Source organism: Petromyzon marinus, chromosome 1 (genome assembly GCF_048934315.1).
Source record: "Petromyzon marinus isolate PM22_M1 ecotype Great Lakes invasive population chromosome 1, UKy_Petmar_22M1.pri1.0, whole genome shotgun sequence".
Taxonomy (NCBI): Eukaryota; Metazoa; Chordata; class Hyperoartia; order Petromyzontiformes; family Petromyzontidae; genus Petromyzon; species Petromyzon marinus.
In genome coordinates this window covers 25701811-25721690 of record NC_133667.1, presented here as the reverse complement: position 1 = coordinate 25721690, position 19880 = coordinate 25701811, and the positions used below count along the sequence as shown (strand labels likewise).

Here is a 19880-nt window from a genome sequence, read left to right as displayed (position 1 = left end):
CCCCCCGTGTGTCCCCCCGTGTGTCCCCGTGTGTCCCCGTGTGTCCCCCCGTGTGTCCCCCCGTGTGTCCCCGTGTGTCCCCGTGTGTCCCCGTGTGTCTCCCCGTGTGTCCCCGTGTGTCCCCTTGTGTCCCCCCTTGTGTCCCCCTTGTGTCCCCCGTGTGTCCCCCTGTGTGTCCCCGTGTGTCCCCCCGTGTGTCCCCGTGTGTCCCCCCGTGTGTCCCCTCGTGTGTCTCCCGTGTGTCCCCCGTGTGTCCCCCCGTGTGCCCCCCCCGTGTGTCCCCCCCCCATGTCCCCCCCCTCGTGTCCCCCCCCCGTGTGTCCCCCCGTGTGTCTCCAGTGTGTCCTCCGTGCGTCTCCCCCCCCGTCTCCCCCCCCCCCCCGTGTGTCCCCGCATCTCACCGGGCGGTGAGCGAGGAGGATGGCGAAGTGGGTGAGGTGGGAGCAGGAGCAGTGGGCGTGGCTGTGGTTGAGGAACGCGACCTCACAGCCGAGCGTGCTCCACGTGCTCGCATGCTCCACCCAGAAGCCACACTGCACAAGCCCGTTCTCCTTTAGAGAACCACACACACACAGCATGTGCACATGACACGTATCCTTTATAGAAACACACATCTATAGAAAGTGACACGTCTCCTGTATATCAACATGCGTGTAACTCAAAGACAAAGATCCCCCATATAACCTTTATAGAGTTTTGGGGCAAGTGCTGTTAGCGAGCACCTATGAAGGCCGGAACGGCACACGAAAGGGGTGGGGTGACCAGCACCGCGCCCGGCCGCCTTTGTCTCCCGACTGGCGATGTTTACACACCGCACCAGGTACTCATTTGAAGCTGAGTCGACCTAGGGGAGGCCCAGGACCGGTTCATGAGCGGGAATCTAAACGCGAGTCGCTGGGTTCGTAGCGCAGCACGCTAACCGCTGCGCCACCGCTCCCCCGCATACACGGACATGTGTCGGCACGCACGTCCAGTGCCACGCAGAACCACTCACAGCCACACGGGGCCGCTGGAGTGGTCTTGAAACAAAGCAGATCGCTGTGATACATTTCCTGGTGAGAGAAGACGCGGGGTAATCACGGAGCCGTGTAGTGGGGGACACCTGCACGCGAAGCGGGTCGAGTAATGCGATGAGTGGGGAGTTTCGGCACGTTCAAACCCCAGGCACGGCTACCACGAGTCGTCAAGTGATATTTGAACTGGTTCTGGGCCTCCCGTAGGTCGACTCGACATCACGAGTACGTAGAGTAGTAGCTGGTGCTAAAAACATCCACACTGCTGGCCGCATCAGCCTTCATAAGGTGCCATGCTCATCGCCTTCACCCACCGGCACAGACCAGCACGGTTGTGCATGGTTGTCAAATAACCCTCCCTCGCCTGCATCAGCTCGTTGTCCAGCAGTGCATTGGCAAAATGGCTATGATAATTGTTTTTTTTACCCTTTTATCTGGCAACAAAACTGACACCTTTTTTTACAAGGAGTCATGCTTACATTGACCACAAACATGACTCCTTGTAAAAAAAGGTGTTAGTTTTGTTGCCAGATAAAAGGGTAAAAAAACAATTATCATATTTTGTTACTGGCAAATGAGGTTTCCAATGGTGTAAATGCTTACCCCGAGCTCTCATACTCTGATGGTGCATTGCCTTTGAGTTGTGCGCCTTTTGGCGTCTTCTGGTCCAACACCATGTGAGACGAGGCTCTAAAGAAAGCTGTCTCGGGTGTGGACCAATCAATTTCAAGGACAGTGCCACATACATTATCAGAGTTGTTGTTTTTTGTTTGCGTTCCGACCGCAGGTATTGTAGTCAATGTAAACATGACTCCTTGTAAAAAAGGTGTCAGTTTTGTTGCCAGATAAAAGGGTAAAAAAACAATTATCATATTTTGTTACTGGCAAATGAGGTTTCCAATGGTGTAAAATGGCTATGCTTGTGCACATGTACGTTGAATTTCTTTGCAGCCAACTGTGCTAATCGAAGGTGCGGGGGAAGGACAACAAAACTAAACACAAAAAGCAATTCCAAAGGAACGAGTATTACGTTTCCATTTACAAGTGCATAGCTCTGGTGGCTTCCTAATATCTGGAGGAAGAGCGTTCCAGAAGACCGCAGAAGCGCACCTGAAAGCGCCACGCGATGCGCTGACCGCAGTCTTTGTTTGATGACTAACCGTACACACGCGCGCGTGCGTCTTTGAAGCGACATCGCGTGAGCCTCACCGGATTCTCCAAGAGCCTCAGGCTGAAGGTCACGTTGCCCGTGAGATGCACGTGGCGCGCAGCGCTCGGCAGCAGCGTGGCCGACAACACCGCCGAGATGATGCGCAGGGGGCCGCGAGGCGAGGAGTCGTGGGCGCCCACGGCGGGGACGAGGGGCAGGGGGGGCAGGTGGGAGTGCACGTGCGGGTTGTAGCCAAACGAGACCGCCGCCGCGCCTGTAACGGCAGACACGAACATAAAGGTCCCCCGTATCGCCTTAACAGACCGCAGGGGCAAGTGCTGTGAGCTAGCACCCATTAAGCACCATGACCTTTGACTGATGTTTACACACCGCACTAGGCACTTTATTTGAGTATGGGTCGACCTAGATAATGGCAGACACACACAGAGATACATCATCATCAGCCGTGGTCTTTCCACTGCTGGATAAAGGCCACTACAATCCTGCGCGATGCAACAGTCCTGCAAATGAATTGATTTCATCGCTCCATCAGCTCGGTGGATATCCTCAAGACGCGTTCTATTCCTTAACAGCCACTCCGTTATTATTCTTGACTATTGGCCATCATCCCTTCAAGCGACAAACTTACAAAAATATCACCAACACAAAACAAATATACAAAGATTTCCCATGTACAATATGTTCACTGTTGGGGAAAGTGCTGTTAGTGAGCACATATTCAGTCAGTTTATTTCGAGTAAGGCCCATCGTGATAATAATTAATTTTGTCAATGGAGCACAAGGGTCAGCTGGAGATATGAGCAAGATGATTCTGCAAGGAAACAGAAGGGAAGAGGGAAAGTGGAAGGTAACGTAATCGGTCGGTCGGACAACGTGAGCAGTTTGATGGACTCTCAATGAGGGACGCTCGAGATAATGAAAGATGGAAAGCATCTGACATGTGCATTTATATTGAGCATAGTGCCACCGTGAAGTGAGACCAGCCCGGAAAATTCTGTATGTAGCCATAACTCGCGGCCAACTCAAGACCGCAAAAAAAAACCACACTGCCGGGACGTCACGGCAATGAGTCGCGTCTCATGGCATCAAGAAGACAGAGACGCAGTTACACACGCGCGGAACACACAGAGTCAAATTGCCTCACTGCTCAAAGGAGTTTTTTAGGCCACATGCCTATGACAGAGTTGGTCCCTCCATAAGATAACTACTCATTGTTATTGACCCTTGATGGATGATAGGCCGAGTCAGCAGCTGAACTCACGACCTACAGACGGAACAAGGCGGAGTAAGTGAAATAACGTCACCGAGTGTCGGTGTGCTTATAAAAATATACCAAAAACAAACACCAGTTAACTGTCACAAAAAAAACAACCATTAAAATTTGCAAATAAAGATTTACAATTCATTTCAGAATAAATTAAACAAAACTACTTCCAAACACAATAAACACATCGAATGGAAATCGAGCGGAGAAAGTTCGTCATTTTTCTCTGCGCTCGGCAAAACACCATCGCTCTCCTCCAGCACATTTAATATTTACGGTTCGGGGTCATGTTGTTGCCATCCATTTCCCTTTGTGTTCCTCTTTTTTCTATCTCAACAGTTTTGCTCATAGAAGTGTGATTTGCGGTGCACGTCGTGAGCTTGAGAATCATTCATCATATTCTTTGGGTCTTTCGGTAAAGTCACGAAGATAGGTTCAAAGAAAATAACAAAAAACTATGACGTTTCAGCAGCCATGATCGATTCACTGCTTTCCCAATCAATAATCCATCCCGTCCGTCCTAGCGTATGAGCCGATTAAAATTGAAAAAAAAATAACACGTGGCTTGGAGAACATAACGCATATTTCATGACAAAATTGCAAAGGTTAAGCAAAGTAAGTGGGCTTGGCCAGAACTCATCACTAGAAGGGATGATGGCCACCGGTGGTTGAGATTCAAGTTGGAGTGGCAGCCAAAGAAGGGAACCAACCGGGGGCTGAGGTGGTCCGTGAAAGGGGGAGAGGTGGTGGGGTCAGGGGTGCGCAGGACCAAAGTCTCTGGGGAGACTCGTTAAACAGGAAGCCATTAGCGAGCTCTAATTGAGTAATTGGGACCTCATTATCTCCATGCCAAGCGCTCCATTCAGGAAGTCAATGGAGCAAAAAGCTTTGTTTGGCAAGCTACGTACGTTTTAGGGCTGAGTGAACCTAGTGGAGGCCTGGGTCAGGTTCCCATGCTGATGAGCACGTGGATCGTGATGCGCGTGACGCGCCAGAGCCGAACCCGGGTGGCTTGGGAGTGCAAATATAAAAATTTCATTGCGGTGAAATTTTAACAAGCGAATCGATTAAAAAGCGGTCTCGCACTCGGCACGCAGCGCACGGCATCGAATTTGCGCGCGAGGAGCGACTAGCTCACGCTGCGATTCTGGACGCGTGGAACCCGCCGCTGTGCGTGCGTGTGTGAGCACTCCTCTCGCTGCGGGTATGGAATCGTCGGACTTGTGTGGACTCGTGGATCGACGCGGCGGACGTCGTGTGCTTGGTGTGTTTCAGCCACGCACGCGCTCCCTGCCCGCCGTCACGTAGCCTCGCCCCCCGTGGGGTTTCAGATTAAATCCGGGACCACACACACACCGAGGGAAACCACGGAGATGGGCGGGGGGTGTGAGAGGAGGGGTTGGTCATTATGAAAACTTTAACTGCGTGTCTCTGACACGGCCATAATGAATCCTTCTCATTTTGAGTTGCCTATATGGCTATTGTGAAACCCTCTCATTGTCTCTGATATGCCCATTATGAACTACTCTTTCACAGTGTCTCTGACCCAACCATTATGAATGCGTCTCACCAGGCGTGAGTTCCGTGTTGTTGACGCTCAGGTAGATTCCAGCTTCGACTCCGCTCGAGACGAAATGAAGATTGGAAACTCCAGGGTGCAAAGACATCACCTCCAGCTCTAAAGAAAACAATACAAATAACAATAAACAAATTAAATAACAATTGTTAATAACAAACTACATCCCCATATCGCAACACAGATAACAACAACAATTAAGCAGCTATAACACAACAACAGCATCTTTAAAATTACATATTATCACCATTCATGATCAATGCACAGCTGGATGAAGATGTCTTGAAGCCATTGCTGACACAACAAGACTTACAGCCACTTGCCAGCCCACTTCCTTGTGTTGTGTTGAAGCTTGAGAGTTTAATGGCCTTTCTATACTTGCGGTTGTTGCTTGAGACCCAAAGGATATAAGGAAAGTTCAGAATGCTTCGTCTTTTTTTTAGAAACACTCAGGGCTCAGAGAGCCAGACCAAGGCATGTTTATGATTCTCAGAGGAGACTGAATTAAACCTACAATAATGTACACGTTGACATCTGAGATGGTCCAGGATGGTTCGTAGTAACATCGTCATCAGTGAGTTTTCACCGTGTCAGTGTGTACTAAACTCGCACACAAATTCTCTCCACTTCCTTTCTACCCGCTGCTAAACAATCGAGATGTCCTTGAACGATCACTCTGACAGAACCCCTCCCGCCCCCCATCTGACTTGAGGTCTTCCCCTGGGTGCAACTCTGATTGTCTCAGTAAACCCAGCTGCCCTACCTTCTACACCCTGGAAATGTGTCTGACCAATCGCAAAAGCTCCTCTTCCCAGTTACATCTGCAATGATCTGGCTAAGTAGGCACGGTGAACATGAAATTAATGACTCTACAACGCTTCACAAGACTTTCACGTTGCTCACCTTTATCCTGGCTTGAAATTCACAGCGTGTACTGTACATGTGTTTAAGGGCCAGAAGCTTATTTATTAGTTGCCCTACGAAAGTATGGCTCTCTGACCCATACGGTAACATGGACAAAACTCGTTTCTATCTTCTCCTTTAAAGTTAATGGCAGAAAATGATTAGGACATTAGGATTATTGTTTTCCTAAGAACCAATATGAACAAGACAGTAAACATGAGACAAATATTAATGATTCTTAAATTCAATTGCAAGCTCTAAACCGTGACAATTCATCATCAACAACAACAAAACCAATGAGACAGGAGAAGCATTACGGGGCGATGGAACATAAACTCCTGAAGACCTTCCCGTCATCCCTCACCATTCCCCTCAGCCTGGCCTCGCATGACCTGCCCTGGGCGTTTCAGGAGAGTGGCGGCCACGCTGATGGCCTGGTCGATTTTGGCGAGGCCACGGGACAGGATGTGGACGGCTTCGGCGGGGGGCAGCTCTGCCCAGTCCCGCGGGGGCTCACGGGGCAGCAGGGACGCCGCCAAGGACGCTGCCCACTGTGGACACGGGGGACACACGGGGGACACACGGGGGACACACGGGGGACACACGGGGGACGCACGGGGACGTGGAGAGACATGGAAAGAATAGGATGATAGGGGAGTGAGATAGGCAATGAAAAGCTGAGTGAGTGACAATGTGAGAGAGAGATGGAGTGAGCAATAGATGGGGTGAGCAATATGTGGTGTGAGAGTGATGGCGTGGGCGAGAGGCGGGAAGAGTGAGCGACGGGGGGCGAGCAACATACGAGGTGAGCAAGAGGCGAGGTGAATGACGAGGTGAGCGAGCGACGAGGTGAGCGAGCGACGAGGCAAGCGAGCGACGAGGAGAGCGAGCGACGAGGCGAGCGAGCAGCGAGGCGCGCGGGCGACGAGGTGAGAGTCAAGTTGAGCTAGAGTGACGATTAGCGAGATACAAGGTGAGCGACGAGGCGAGCGAGCGGCGAGGCGAGCGAGCGACGAGGTGAGAGTCAAGTTGAGCTAGAGTGACGATTAGCGAGAGACAAGGTGAGCGACGAGGTGAGCGAGCGACGAGGCAAGCGAGCGGCGAGGTGAGAGTCAAGTTGAGCTAGAGTGACGATTAGCGAGAGACAAGGTGAGCGACGAGGTGAGCGAGCGACGAGGCAAGCGAGCGGCGAGGTGAGAGTCAAGTTGAGCTAGAGTGACAATTAGCGAGAGACAAGGTGAGTGACGAGGTGAGCGAGCGACGAGGCGAGCGAGCGGCGAGGCGAGGGGGCCATGCGGCGAGTGCCGTCATGGACAGCGTGGCCGGGCGAGCGAGTGGCACCTCCATGGTCGCGTCGTCGCCGTGTCCCATTAAGTCATCGGCCTCGGTCATGGCTCCACAGATCTCGCTCGTCCAGCGCTGCCGCGTGGGCCTCGCGGGACCCTGGAGAAGAACAGGGGACGAGAGGTCCTTGGCTGCCACTCTGACATTATTATCGACCATCGGACAATCGGCACTGCTCGTAACATCTCCTTAAATTTCTTTACATTAACAGGCTAAATGTCTCACTAAACACAGCCACCGTTGCGGTGGTTCTCTTACATTGGCATGCTAATCTCTCACAATACAATGGCCAGCTCCACAGCTCTGTTTTCCTCGATGTGGCGGTGGCACGTAAACGGAACATGGTCAATTCGTCACTAGAACAGCAGCACACCGCTGTGTTGGAGAGCCAAGCCACAACATTTACAATCTGAGTATGACGTTTCCCCAGTAATCACAACTAGTTTCATCAGAAGAGAGACAGATTTGTGGAGAAGTCTTATAGAGAGGCGTTGATGTGGTGACCACACTTCTGCGCTCTTGCGCAAGATGGGGGGGGGGATTACTGAGTCAACGTACATTACGTATGCGCAATATGCAAGCCATTTGATCTTGTCCTTCCTGTCTATATAAATGGCTTTCATATAATACGAAATGCTTTTGTAATTTAGCCATTTGGTTTGCAAAAGTCTGTATAAGCAAATCCCTTTCGTCTATAAAGGTTGTAAACAAAGGTCATTGTTAATCGTGTCTTCTCCAGAATCCATCCATTTACCCAACAATGATTGTTTTTGTAACAAGGCAGTGTTAACGGTGAAGGCGGTGGGTGAGGTTTCTTGATTCGGATGTGTTTTTGTTTGTAAGTGGTTTCAATAACTGGCAGTACAGCAAGCGTGGTTACTGAACAGGACATCTCTGTGTGGTGGAGTGTTTTTTTCCACTTGTGTTTTGTGCTTTTTTGTTTAAATGTGGTCACTATTTTTTACCGATTGGCCGATTGGTCTTTCAGACTTAAGTTAACCGATAGGATTTGTTTAAACTCGTAAACTCTGGATCGGTTGTACCCATTATGGGTTCATAAGCAAAGCCATGCACGCTAAAACAAATACTACTGATTTCACGGATATAATTGGTAAGCCCTCCACACCATGGGCTATGAGTTCATTAACCAAGAACCACGGTATTGTTATTCGTTTAAACATTGTAAAACCAAGGTTGTCCAGGGACTAAAATTATTACATTTATTATTTAAATTGAAACCTGATTTCTGATGCTTACAAAAACATCAAATTGTTCGTGGGAGAATCTATTATCTAGTGTTTATGCAGATTATATGCAAATTGTATGAAAATTATATGCGAATGTTGCGTTATATTTTCGCGTATGGCAATGTTCTCAGGAGTTAAATGCCAATGTTGAGGTCTGCCAGCCACGATAGGGCTTCATTACAGAGTTCGTGTAGTGTGGTTGTTCCTCCACTATTGAAGAGGAATGCAGATCACGGAAGGGGTAAACGGGACTTGAGTCGGCAAGAAAACGTGTAAACTCCCTTGTGGTTTGTGCGATGTCTCGGCGGATATTTGGTGGCAGAACGTTCGGTAGAACAACAGTTGGGCCCAGGGGATTGGTGTCGGTCTCAGTGTTCCCGCTTTAAGATGGGCATCGCTTTAGTCAATGGTGCATCGACGAGCAGTGTTGTGTGTGTCACGTTTTATTTTGTCTTACGCAGAAAACACGACTTGACAAACGAGGTACCGTAAAGACAATGCAAACGGGACGGTACATATGGCACGTGCACAAACGAGGAAATGGAAATTAATGCCGGGATTTAATCTGAAATGAGACAGCCGGTACGAACGAGGGAGACAGCACAAACTAGACACTACAAACTAGACACCACGAATTAGACACTACAAACTAGACACCACAAACTAGACACCACAAATTAAACACTACAAACTAGACACCACAAACTAGACACTACAAACTAGACACCACAAACTAGACACTACAAACTAGACACCACAAATTAGACACTACAAACTAGACACCACAAATTAGACACTACAAACTAGACACCACAAACTAGACACTACAAACTAGACACCACAAACTAGACACTACAAACTAGACACCACAAATTAGACACTACAAACTAGACACCACAAACTAGACACTACAAACTAGACACCACAAACTAGACACTACAAACTAGACACCACAAATTAGACACTACAAACTAGACACCACAAATTAGACACTACAAACTAGACAGTACAAACTAGACACTACAAACTAGACACCACAAATTAGACACTACAAACTAGGCACCACAAGTTAGACACTACAAACTAGACAGTACAAACTAGACATCACAAATTAGACACCACAAACTAGACAGTACAAATTAGACACTACAAACTAGGCACCACAAATTAGACACTACAAACTAGGCACCACAAATTAGACACTACAAACTAGACACCACAAATTAGACACTACGAACTAGACACAACAAATTAGACACTACAAACTAGACACTACAAACTAGACACCACAAATTAGACACTACAAACTAGACAGTACAAACTAGACAGTACAAACTAGAGAGTACAAACTAGACACTATAATCGAGGCAATGCAAACAAGACAGAAAGTACAAATGAAAGAGAAATGTATCTTTAATTTCTACAAATCTATTTACTATTAAACTATTTTTTATTTTACCAGGTAAAGCCCACTGAGCTATACTGTATAGCTCTTTTTCATAAGTGACCTGGTCACAAATTATTGCTCAGCGAAGTAGCTTACATAGTGAAATGTATAGCAGCGAAATACTCATGTTTCTAAATGTGCAGGGAAAAACTGGAGGACCCGGAGAAAAATCAATGCTACTGTGAGGAAAAAGACACAGCAAACTCCAAATATACAGCAGGCGTCAGAGTCGGGATTGAACCCACGACCTCCTGTATAGCAGGCGAGGGAGATAACATCTCCTAGCCACCACAGCGGCGCCCCAAATCGTGACTATTGCCGGAGGGAGGAGGAGAGTGAATCGTTACCCTACAGCTAATTTGTTCCCCTGGGGGATATGGAGGATTTTAATTTTACCAAGACAAAAGTTGACCTTCAGAACCCCTCCCTTTCCCCCCCCGCTGTTTGTGATTAAATCTACACATCCGCCACGTGCAGCTGTGGTCAGATAACAGAAGGTTGGAAGTTCAATTTCCAGTTTGGGTCAACTCGGGATTATTAGAATTATCATCATCTCCATTTTGTGTGGGACGTCAGTGGCACTTTCCATGTGTAAGTAGACATTGGTCCCTGTCTAGGGAATGTGGAGTTTATACAACTGGCTGAATGCTGCATGTGTTGATGAGTGAGCGTGTGTGGGGAGCGGTCGTGTAGAGGTTAGCACGCTGCACTATGAACCCGGGGACGCAAGTTCGATTCCAACTCACGGCTGATACCAGTGACGATTATCTGAACCGGTTCTGGGTCTCCTCACCGAGGTCGACTCAGCATCAAATGAGTACCTGGTGCGTTGTGTGGTAAGCATCAGCACTGGGGAGACAAATGCGGCAGGGCGTGGTGCTGGCCACCGATCCCCTCGTGTGCCATGCCGGCCTTAATTGGTGCTTGCTAACAGCACTTGCCCCTACAGCCTGCGTAGACTATACGGGGATCTTTGTCTTTGTTGTGTGTGTGGGTGAGTGGTTGGCTGAGTGTCCAAGCAATAGTGTGGGTGAGTTCTAATTGCGTCTGAGAATGCACGAGACATTACTAAAAAGGACCAGCTCACCAAACGCAGCTACAGCTGCTTCCTGTAAATGGGACAGCATGTGCAATCACTGGGAAAGATACACACCACCCAGAGAGGAACGAAAACAAAGATCCCCTTTAGCCTTGCAGCCTGCTGGGTCGAGTGCTGTTAGCGAGCACTTATTCAGGCTGGCACAGCGCAGGAGGTTGGTGTGTGGCCAGTGCTGATGTTCATAATTCGCACCAGGTGCTCATTTAGGGCTGAGACTACCTAGGGGATGCCCAGGACCAGTTCAGATAATTGCTACTGGTGCTAGCCGCGGAAGGGAATCGATCTCAGGTGCCCTGGGTTAGTAGTACAGGATGCTTACCATTGTGCTATCACTCCACGCACGAGACGCACACACTCACGCAAGAACATTGCCAGGCATCCATTGCGCATGCATGTAATGCAGGCGAGGGCTGGTGGACATGAGGGTTGGTGGAACACGTACAGATTTGTGAAACTCTCAATGAACTCGAGGCAGCCAGGAGTTCGCAGGACAGTACAACCCAAATGGCTTCTTGAATATGTGTTACCCCTAATGGTAAGCGTGGTGGGTTTTTTGCCGGATAAATTTCAGGCTTTCCTTCGACACGAAGCCAAATACTCACAAATGGAATTGGCCAAACATTCCAATGCAGGACCCTCCTGAAAAGGGGTTTCACTTGATCGATTCGCGTGGGGCTGTGCGGTTTAATTTGTTCTATGCCCAGTGACCACGCCGTGACTTGGGTAAAAATGGAGTTTCACAATGTGGCTCAGATAGTGTGACATGCAACAACACTTTCCCACAGCCGGCCTTCGACGTCAGCAAAAACGTCAGTAGGAACTACACAAGGCAGCCAGCCCTTACCATGCACGAAAACCAAACATCCCACAGCCCCCCCCCCCCCCCCCCGAAAAGCCTTTAACAAAATGTCGGGGCAACTGCTGGAAGCGAGCACCTATGAAGGTGGGCGCTGGACACGAGGCAGTGGATGGCTAGCATAATACCCATCCGCTTTTGTCTCCCTAATTCTGAGGTTTACACGCTGAATCAGGTACTTATTTAAGTCTGAGTCTACCTTGGGGGGGAGTCCAGGAGCGGTTCAGATAATCGTGATTGGTGTTGACTGTGAGCGGGAATCGAAATCGGGTCGCCGGGTTCGTTTCGCAACGCGCTAAGAGCTGCGGCACTGTTCCCCAACGCACATTTCGGACACACGTAGACACAAGTACACACACGTAGACACACGTACACACACGTACACACACGTACACACACACGTAAACACACGTACACACACGTACACACACACGTAGACACACGTACACACACGTACACACACACGTACACACACGTAGACACACGTACACACACGTAGACACACGTAGACACACGTACACACGCGTACACACACACGTACACACACGTACACACACGTAGACACACGTACACACACGTACACACGTACACACATGTACACATACGTAGACACACGTACACACACGTACACACACGTAGACACGTAAACACACGTACACACACGTAGACACACGTACACACACGTAGAGACACGTACACACACACGTACACACACGTACACACACGTAGACACACGTAGACACACGTACACACACGTAGACACACGTACACACGTACACACACGCACACCCCATGGGCGATAGGTCACGATCCATGTTCATCCTTCCCGTTGTGCTGACACAATGAGAAAGGATGCATTGTGAGAAGTCAACCGTAGATAGACTGTCACATTTGTATTGTACGTCTCATTTGTACTCCCTGTCTCGTTTGTATTGCTCGCTCTTGTATGTTGTCATGGGAAAGGGGAATTTCTAGAGGCATTTATTGATTCAGCCCCTCTCATCACGTCGCTACTGCAGTGACGTGATGAACAGCCGCAATCCTGCCCATGATGACATTTCAGAATGTTTTTTTTGTTTTCCCTCGCGCGTATCATTTCTCTAATTCTTGCACTGCTGGTCTCATGCGTTCCACTGCCATGCATTGCACATCTCCACATAATGTCAGTTCATCACGTATGACCGGTCCTAACGCACGCACGACTCTCTGCGTGCACCGTGAATGAAAGAATTGGCAGTTCTTTTTTGACGGTTTCGTAAGATTTTCATTTAATTTTATGTCCAAATTCGCAGATACTTTCTATATTCGTCATCCGCCCCAGCTCTGACATTCAACCTCGGGAAACAACTGTGGTCACGCCGTACCGAGGAAACAACTGTGGTCACGCCATGGCAATTCCAAGGATTTGTGTTTACATGGCACTTAACCACAGCCGCAGCTCAAAGGGCTTTTTTTTAAACTTACAAATGGCACGAAAATTAAATGGTGTATGGGAGTAAGGCGATGATTAATAATAAGCCATCCAGCTCAAATCGAGATTGAAAACGCATTTCTTTCGAACTGCTGAGCACAATTGGCTACGTACGGTGTGAAAGAAGTTCAACGCACACACAGTACGTACCTGTACTACACCCGGGCTAGTTTCACACAATATTCACACCGCATTCAAGGTCGACGTCCGCTTGGGCATGTTCCCTCCTAAATTTGCTCGTCTTCGCTACCACCAACCATCGCTGTGGCTCCCAGCCAAATGTCCCGTCCAAGCCCAAAGTACTCACACCTTTTCTATTTTACGATTTTGTTCCCAGTCCGCCTTGTTGTTCAACAGGGTCGACATCTCGATGCCGACGCCCAGACCCTAACGCTTGTATATTTGGAGTTTTGCGTGTTTTCCCCGTGGTCGTGTGGCTTTTTTTCCCGTAGAATGAACGTGCGTTTAAAGCATTTTGACTGCAATAAACTTCCACGCGACAAGCCACTTCGTGGAAGTTTTATCATTTGTTGCCATGTCACTTCTAAAAAAGAGCTTTATAGCTCAGGGGACCTAACCACGTTGATCCACGGTCTTGCACATTTCACTCAGCTTTGCCTCACCGGAGAAGCCACATTGGGCAATGTATAAACCACGTGGGATACTGTTCAATCCTTTTGAGTAAAAGTACAGCCCACGTGGCCAATGCACGGTCCCATGTGGGAACTGCGAACTGACGAAACCCTTATCTTGTGCCAGCACCACCAGCCCGTCTGGCTGGCAAAATGCTGAGCTTTGGTTTAGATCGTCTGAGGAGACAAGGAACCAAAAACCGCTCATTGGAACTCTATTCAAGCAGTTCAATTGCCAGTTTCAAGCAAGGACCGCAAAACGTTAACACAGAATATAACCCATATGCTCAAACAGGACCCATAGATTTACACGGGAATGTTACACCAGACCGATAAAAAATATGTTGGACTGAGGGACATCTTGGTTTGGTTTAGGCAGAACTCGGTACTCGGAGCACGCTTTGTGAGATTGTGTGTGGGGTCAGTGGGCGAATGTGGAATTTATTACCCTGCAACCACGGCGTTACACTACAACGTGTACTTAACACAATCACACTTAACTAAATTAACGATACCCTTACTAAGTTAACAACCACACCCTTACTGAATTAACCCAACCCCCTGACAGAAATAACAAGCGTGCCTTTACTATATGAACATTCAACTGCACCCTTACTAAACTAACGCTTAACAACCACAAACGGATTAAATGAACGCTCGACCACATCCACACCCTGACTAAAATAACATCTGGGCCGTCTAACATTGACATGCTAATCTCTCACATTTACATTGACGTACAAATTCCTTCTCTAGCTCCGCCCACTTACCCTTGGGTTGGGCCCACCAAAATCTATAAAAACTATATATACACAAAAACTATATACACACAAAAACTATATATGCACACAAAAACTATACATACACAAAAACTATACACAAAAACTATATATACACAGACAAAAACTATACACAAAAACTATATACACAGACAAAAACTATACACAAAAACTATATACACAAAAAACTTTATATACACAAAAACTATACATACACAAAAACTATATACACAAAACTATATACACACAAAAACTATATATGCACACAAAAACTATACATACACAAAAACTATACACAAAAACTATACATACACAAAAACTATACACAAAAACTATATACACAAAAACTATATACACAAAAACTATACATACACAAAAACTATACATACACAAAAACTATACACAAAAACTATATACACAAAAACTATACATACACAAAAACTATATATGCACACAAAAACTATACATACACAAAAACTATACATACACAAAAACTATACATACACAAAAACTATACACAAAAACTATATACACAAAAACTATATATACACAAAAACTATACACAAAAACGATATACACAGACAAAAACTATACACAAAAACTATATACACAAAAACTATATACACACAAAAACCATACACAAAAACTATACACAAAAACTATACACAAAAAACTATACACAAAAACTATATACACAAAAAAACTTTATATACACAAAAACTATATACACACAAAAACCATACACAAAAACTATACACAAAAACTATATATACACAAAAACTATATATACACAAAAACTATATATACACACTATATACACAAAAGCTATATACACAAAAACTATATATACACAAACTATATATACACAAACGACATTTGGTGTGAATTTCCTCTCGTCGTTTTCACACCTGATGATGACTGCTTGTGTTGCAGTCGAAACGTCGTGAGAATTTTATTGTTTTTATATATTTTATTATTTTAGTGTTTCCCCTTCTACGTGACTTTACCGAAATAACCAAGAATATGAATCACTGCAGTCACGAAAGCTTTAAATCAAAATGCAGGCTGCTATTATTATTTAATGTAAAACACCGAGAGCACCAACTGAATGTTTCCAATTAAAAAAGCAGTGCTTGAACGGCATCAAATTTTTCCTTGAGATGATAACAAATTTGACCAAATAAAATCTTTTGTGTATCAACAGAGGAGGATAGGGTCCCTTTAACTTCGATCTGCTGAGGAGATTGAATTAAGTGAGCTCGTTAAGGCGCTTCGTGAAGTGAGGCACCTGGGCATCTGAGATCAAAACGGAGGTAAAAATAACCAAACGTCAGGGCTGTGTTAATATGGGTCTTGCCTTTACAGCCGTCGTCAGTGATTCCGGCCTCACCTGGATGGTGCAGCCTTTGAAGTTGGGCCCTTTCTTGAACCAAACGCCGCTCACGGTGTGGCAGGAATAGTTGGCGAAACCTGCGGCAAAGCGGCGTGTGAGTGCCGAAGCAGGCGCCGGTAAATCGCGCAGCAAGAGTCTAAACAAACTATATTTATTAAAAAAATATATCAATCAGTCACCGACTGCCATAAAGTAAAATTAAAAACGCATTTACGAGTTTTGAAAACACTCTTTTTTCTCATATTTCATTTAAAATGCTGATATACAGGAGGGGGTTACCGCTCCAGGCAAAATGAAAAACTCTCCGCAGAGTGCAACAGGGGAATGCCGTGTAATACTTCTCTCTCTCTCTTTTACGTGAACAAATATGAAAGCGCCTTGAAGATTTTATGAACACGAACACTAAAGTACAAATGCTCGTGCCTCTAGTCACTGCTTTTTATAATAAGGCTCTGCCCGTACCGTTACTCCGTTTACAGCTTCCGCTTTGGATGTGTGCCCTGCCCAATGTGTCAATGCGATCTCTCTAACCTCGTGTATGTTCTCTACTCCACGTGTTCCTCTTCCTTCTCTCTCAGTGGAATTCCAAGCACACAATCGCCCATGGGTATGCATGTGCGTATGTATGTATGTATGGATAATCGTATATTAGTGTGTGTGTGCAGATGAGGGTGGAAGCGGTTAGCGTGCTGCACTGCGAACCCGGCGACAACGAGTTCGATTCACGCTCACGGCCAACAACAGTTGACGCTGATCTCAACTGGTTCTGGACCTCCCCTAGGTCGACTCAGCCTCAAGTGAGTACCTGGTGCGGTGTGCAAACATCGTCACTGGGGAGACAAAGGCGGCCAGGCGTGGTGCTGGCCACCCACTGCCTCGTGTGCAGTTCCGGCCTTCATAGGTGCTGCTCGCTAACAGCACTTGCCCCTACAGTCTGTTAAGGCTATATGGGGGATCTTTGTCTTTGTATATTATATGGGGATGTGTGTGTGTGTGTGTTTACAATGTGTCCTGGTTACCTGTGGAGTTGGGGTAACATGGAACTATCGCGAAGTTTGTTGAGGTCTCAGGAAACGTGACACCGCACACGCTCGCAGCAGGGCATGGATGCTGCACACACACGTATACACACACACATATACACACGTATACACACATCACACACGTACACACACACATCACACGTACACACACATCACACGTATACACACATCACACACACGTATACACACATCACACACACACGTATACACACACATCACACGTATACACACATCACACACACATACACACACGTACACACACACACGTAACACACACACACGTATACACACACGTATACACACATCACACGTACACAAACACATCACACGTATACACACATCACACACACATACACACACGTACACACACACATCACACACACACATATACACACACACGTACACACACACACGTATACACACATCACACGTACACAGACACATCGCACGTACACACACACATCACACGCATGTGTATACCACAACCACAGTCATATGCCGCATGCACATGTGGCTAGTAACACTTTTATGTTATCATTTGGAGAAGGGATTTCAGTGGGGCACAATTCAAACCATGAACCTTCAGGTGCTATTAAGATTGGCCTTTGACAATAAAGTCACCTATTTTATATCTTTTTGTGTTAGTAACGAATGTTTTTGTTTATTATGCGTAATCTATCACACACACATAGCAAATAAATACAGATATAACACATGTATGTCATGTATCAAGACAAAGATCCCCCATGTAGCCTTAACAGACTTTTGGGGCAAGTACGATCAGCCAACACCTATGAAGGCTGGCACGCCCAGCATCATGCCTGGACGCCTTTGTCTTCCTACCGGCAAAGTTGACACATTTCACCAGGTACTCATTTGAGGCTGAATCGACGTAGATGAGGCCCAGGACCAGTTCAAATAATCGTTACTGGTGTCGGCCATGAGCGGGAATCGAAACTCGGATCGGCACTGGGTTCGTAGTGCAGCGCGCTAACCACTGCGCCACCTGCTCCTAATGCCATTAATCACACACACAAGTTGGTGTTGGTGTGTTAGGAGGCTCCTAACGTTAGTAGGCTCCTAACGTAGAATATCTGTGTTAGGAGGCTCCTAACACAGATATGCTGCGTTGACTTTTCCACCTGAAGACGGAAGCTTGTGTTGCCTCCGAAACGTCGTGATTTAATTGTTTTATTTTGTTTTATTTTATCTACGTGACTTTACCGAATAAAACCAAAGAGTATGAATCCTTGCAGTCACGAAAGCTTCAAATCTAGAATTTGTTTACATTGTTTTCCGATTTGGTAGTGGAAACAGCTCTCGCTTCAATTAACCGTTATTTCGGTTAACAGTAGTTTTCGTGGAATGGATTACAAACATTAACCGGGGAACTACTATAATGATTTAAGGATGAAAGGATCTTACCCTCTTGGCTTTTTTTGGATTCTCTGTGTGAAAAAAGAAACAAGGCAGCAGTCAATAAAAATACACTCAGTGGATTCTTCGACGTGCGTACAACTGCAAGTGTAAGTACGTGCTGCTATGGGTTGTGTGCGTGGAGAGCGGCAGTGCAGTAGTTTGGACGCTGCGTTGCGTACTGCACTGATGAGCAGAGTTTGAGTTCTGGCTATCCAAAAACACAGTGGCCAGTTGTGTTTGAAACTGTTCTGGGCCTCCCTTAGGTCAACTCAGCCTCAAATGAGTTGTCTGGCACAATGTGTAAACATAAGTAACGGGGAGACAAAGATGTCTGAGATTGGCGTCACTCACACCACTCTTAAGAGTTGCTACATTTATGTGCGTGAAGCCACTCTTAATAGGTGCTTGTTAACAACAATTGCCCTAACAGGCCATACAGGCTACACGGGGGATCTTTGCTTTTGTGATTAACCCCACATAAATATACCAACTACCATGCCCCCGGTTTGCCTCTATAGAGCAGGTAAAAAAGCAACATACGCATCGGTTATGGCCTCATCGATTAAAGGTGCAAGTGCTGTTAGTGAGAACCTTTGAAGACCAGCAAAGTATATACATTGGAGGTTGTGGTGGTTCTTGGTTTAGAATTAAACCCGAGCATCATACGCAGTGAGTTTGATATGTCGGCCTGGTCACTTATGAATGCACTAAATACTGAAGGTCAAGAGTTCATCACTGCCAATGCAGTTGAATCCACCAGAGCTCGCCATTGCTTCCTTCCTTTTGCCAGGACCCTCACCCGTTTCTCCTTCGTTAGGTCTGCTCTCAGCCTCATCATCACCAGCGTCTGTCTTGATTTGGGGGTCTCTTTGTTACATAGTCGATACAGCCTTCAAGGATCCTACAGTCTCATCACCATCTGTCTGTAGGTCTTGGCATGTTATGCTGTGTGTCTGTTGGCAGTGTGGATGTTGTATTGGTTTTGTTGAGCATTTGTTGCGTGGTTTGTCCAGTTTGGTTGTTGCCGCGTGTTTGTGGCGTGGTTTTTGTTTACGTGTGGTTGTCGTCTAGACGTTGGGGTGGTTACTGGTGCATGGTTAATGTTTCTGTTGTTGCGTGGTTACTGCTTGTGGTTGGTGGCGTGGATGTTGTGTGGTTACTGGTAGGTGTTGATGATGTTTGTTGCGAATGTTTTTGGTGGAGGGTGTTGGTGGTAACCACGC

At 46.7% G+C, this 19880-nt stretch overlaps 1 protein-coding gene across 2 annotated transcripts in view; it reads right to left on the bottom strand.

Moving 5' to 3' along the window:
- Positions 1 to 19880, bottom strand: part of LOC116943642 (adhesion G protein-coupled receptor L4-like) — a 69460-nt gene that overhangs the window by 17953 nt on the left and 31627 nt on the right. For both annotated transcript variants that reach the window (XM_032956679.2, XM_076066128.1), the window contains 8 exons: positions 18664 to 18686; positions 17215 to 17305; positions 16193 to 16272; positions 7269 to 7370; positions 6292 to 6478; positions 5019 to 5126; positions 2223 to 2437; positions 402 to 551 (listed from right to left, as the gene is read on the bottom strand). In XM_032956679.2, coding sequence (XP_032812570.1) covers positions 402 to 551; positions 2223 to 2437; positions 5019 to 5126; positions 6292 to 6478; positions 7269 to 7370; positions 16193 to 16272; positions 17215 to 17305; positions 18664 to 18686 — 956 coding nt within the window. The remainder of the gene's footprint in view (positions 1 to 401; positions 552 to 2222; positions 2438 to 5018; positions 5127 to 6291; positions 6479 to 7268; positions 7371 to 16192; positions 16273 to 17214; positions 17306 to 18663; positions 18687 to 19880) is intronic.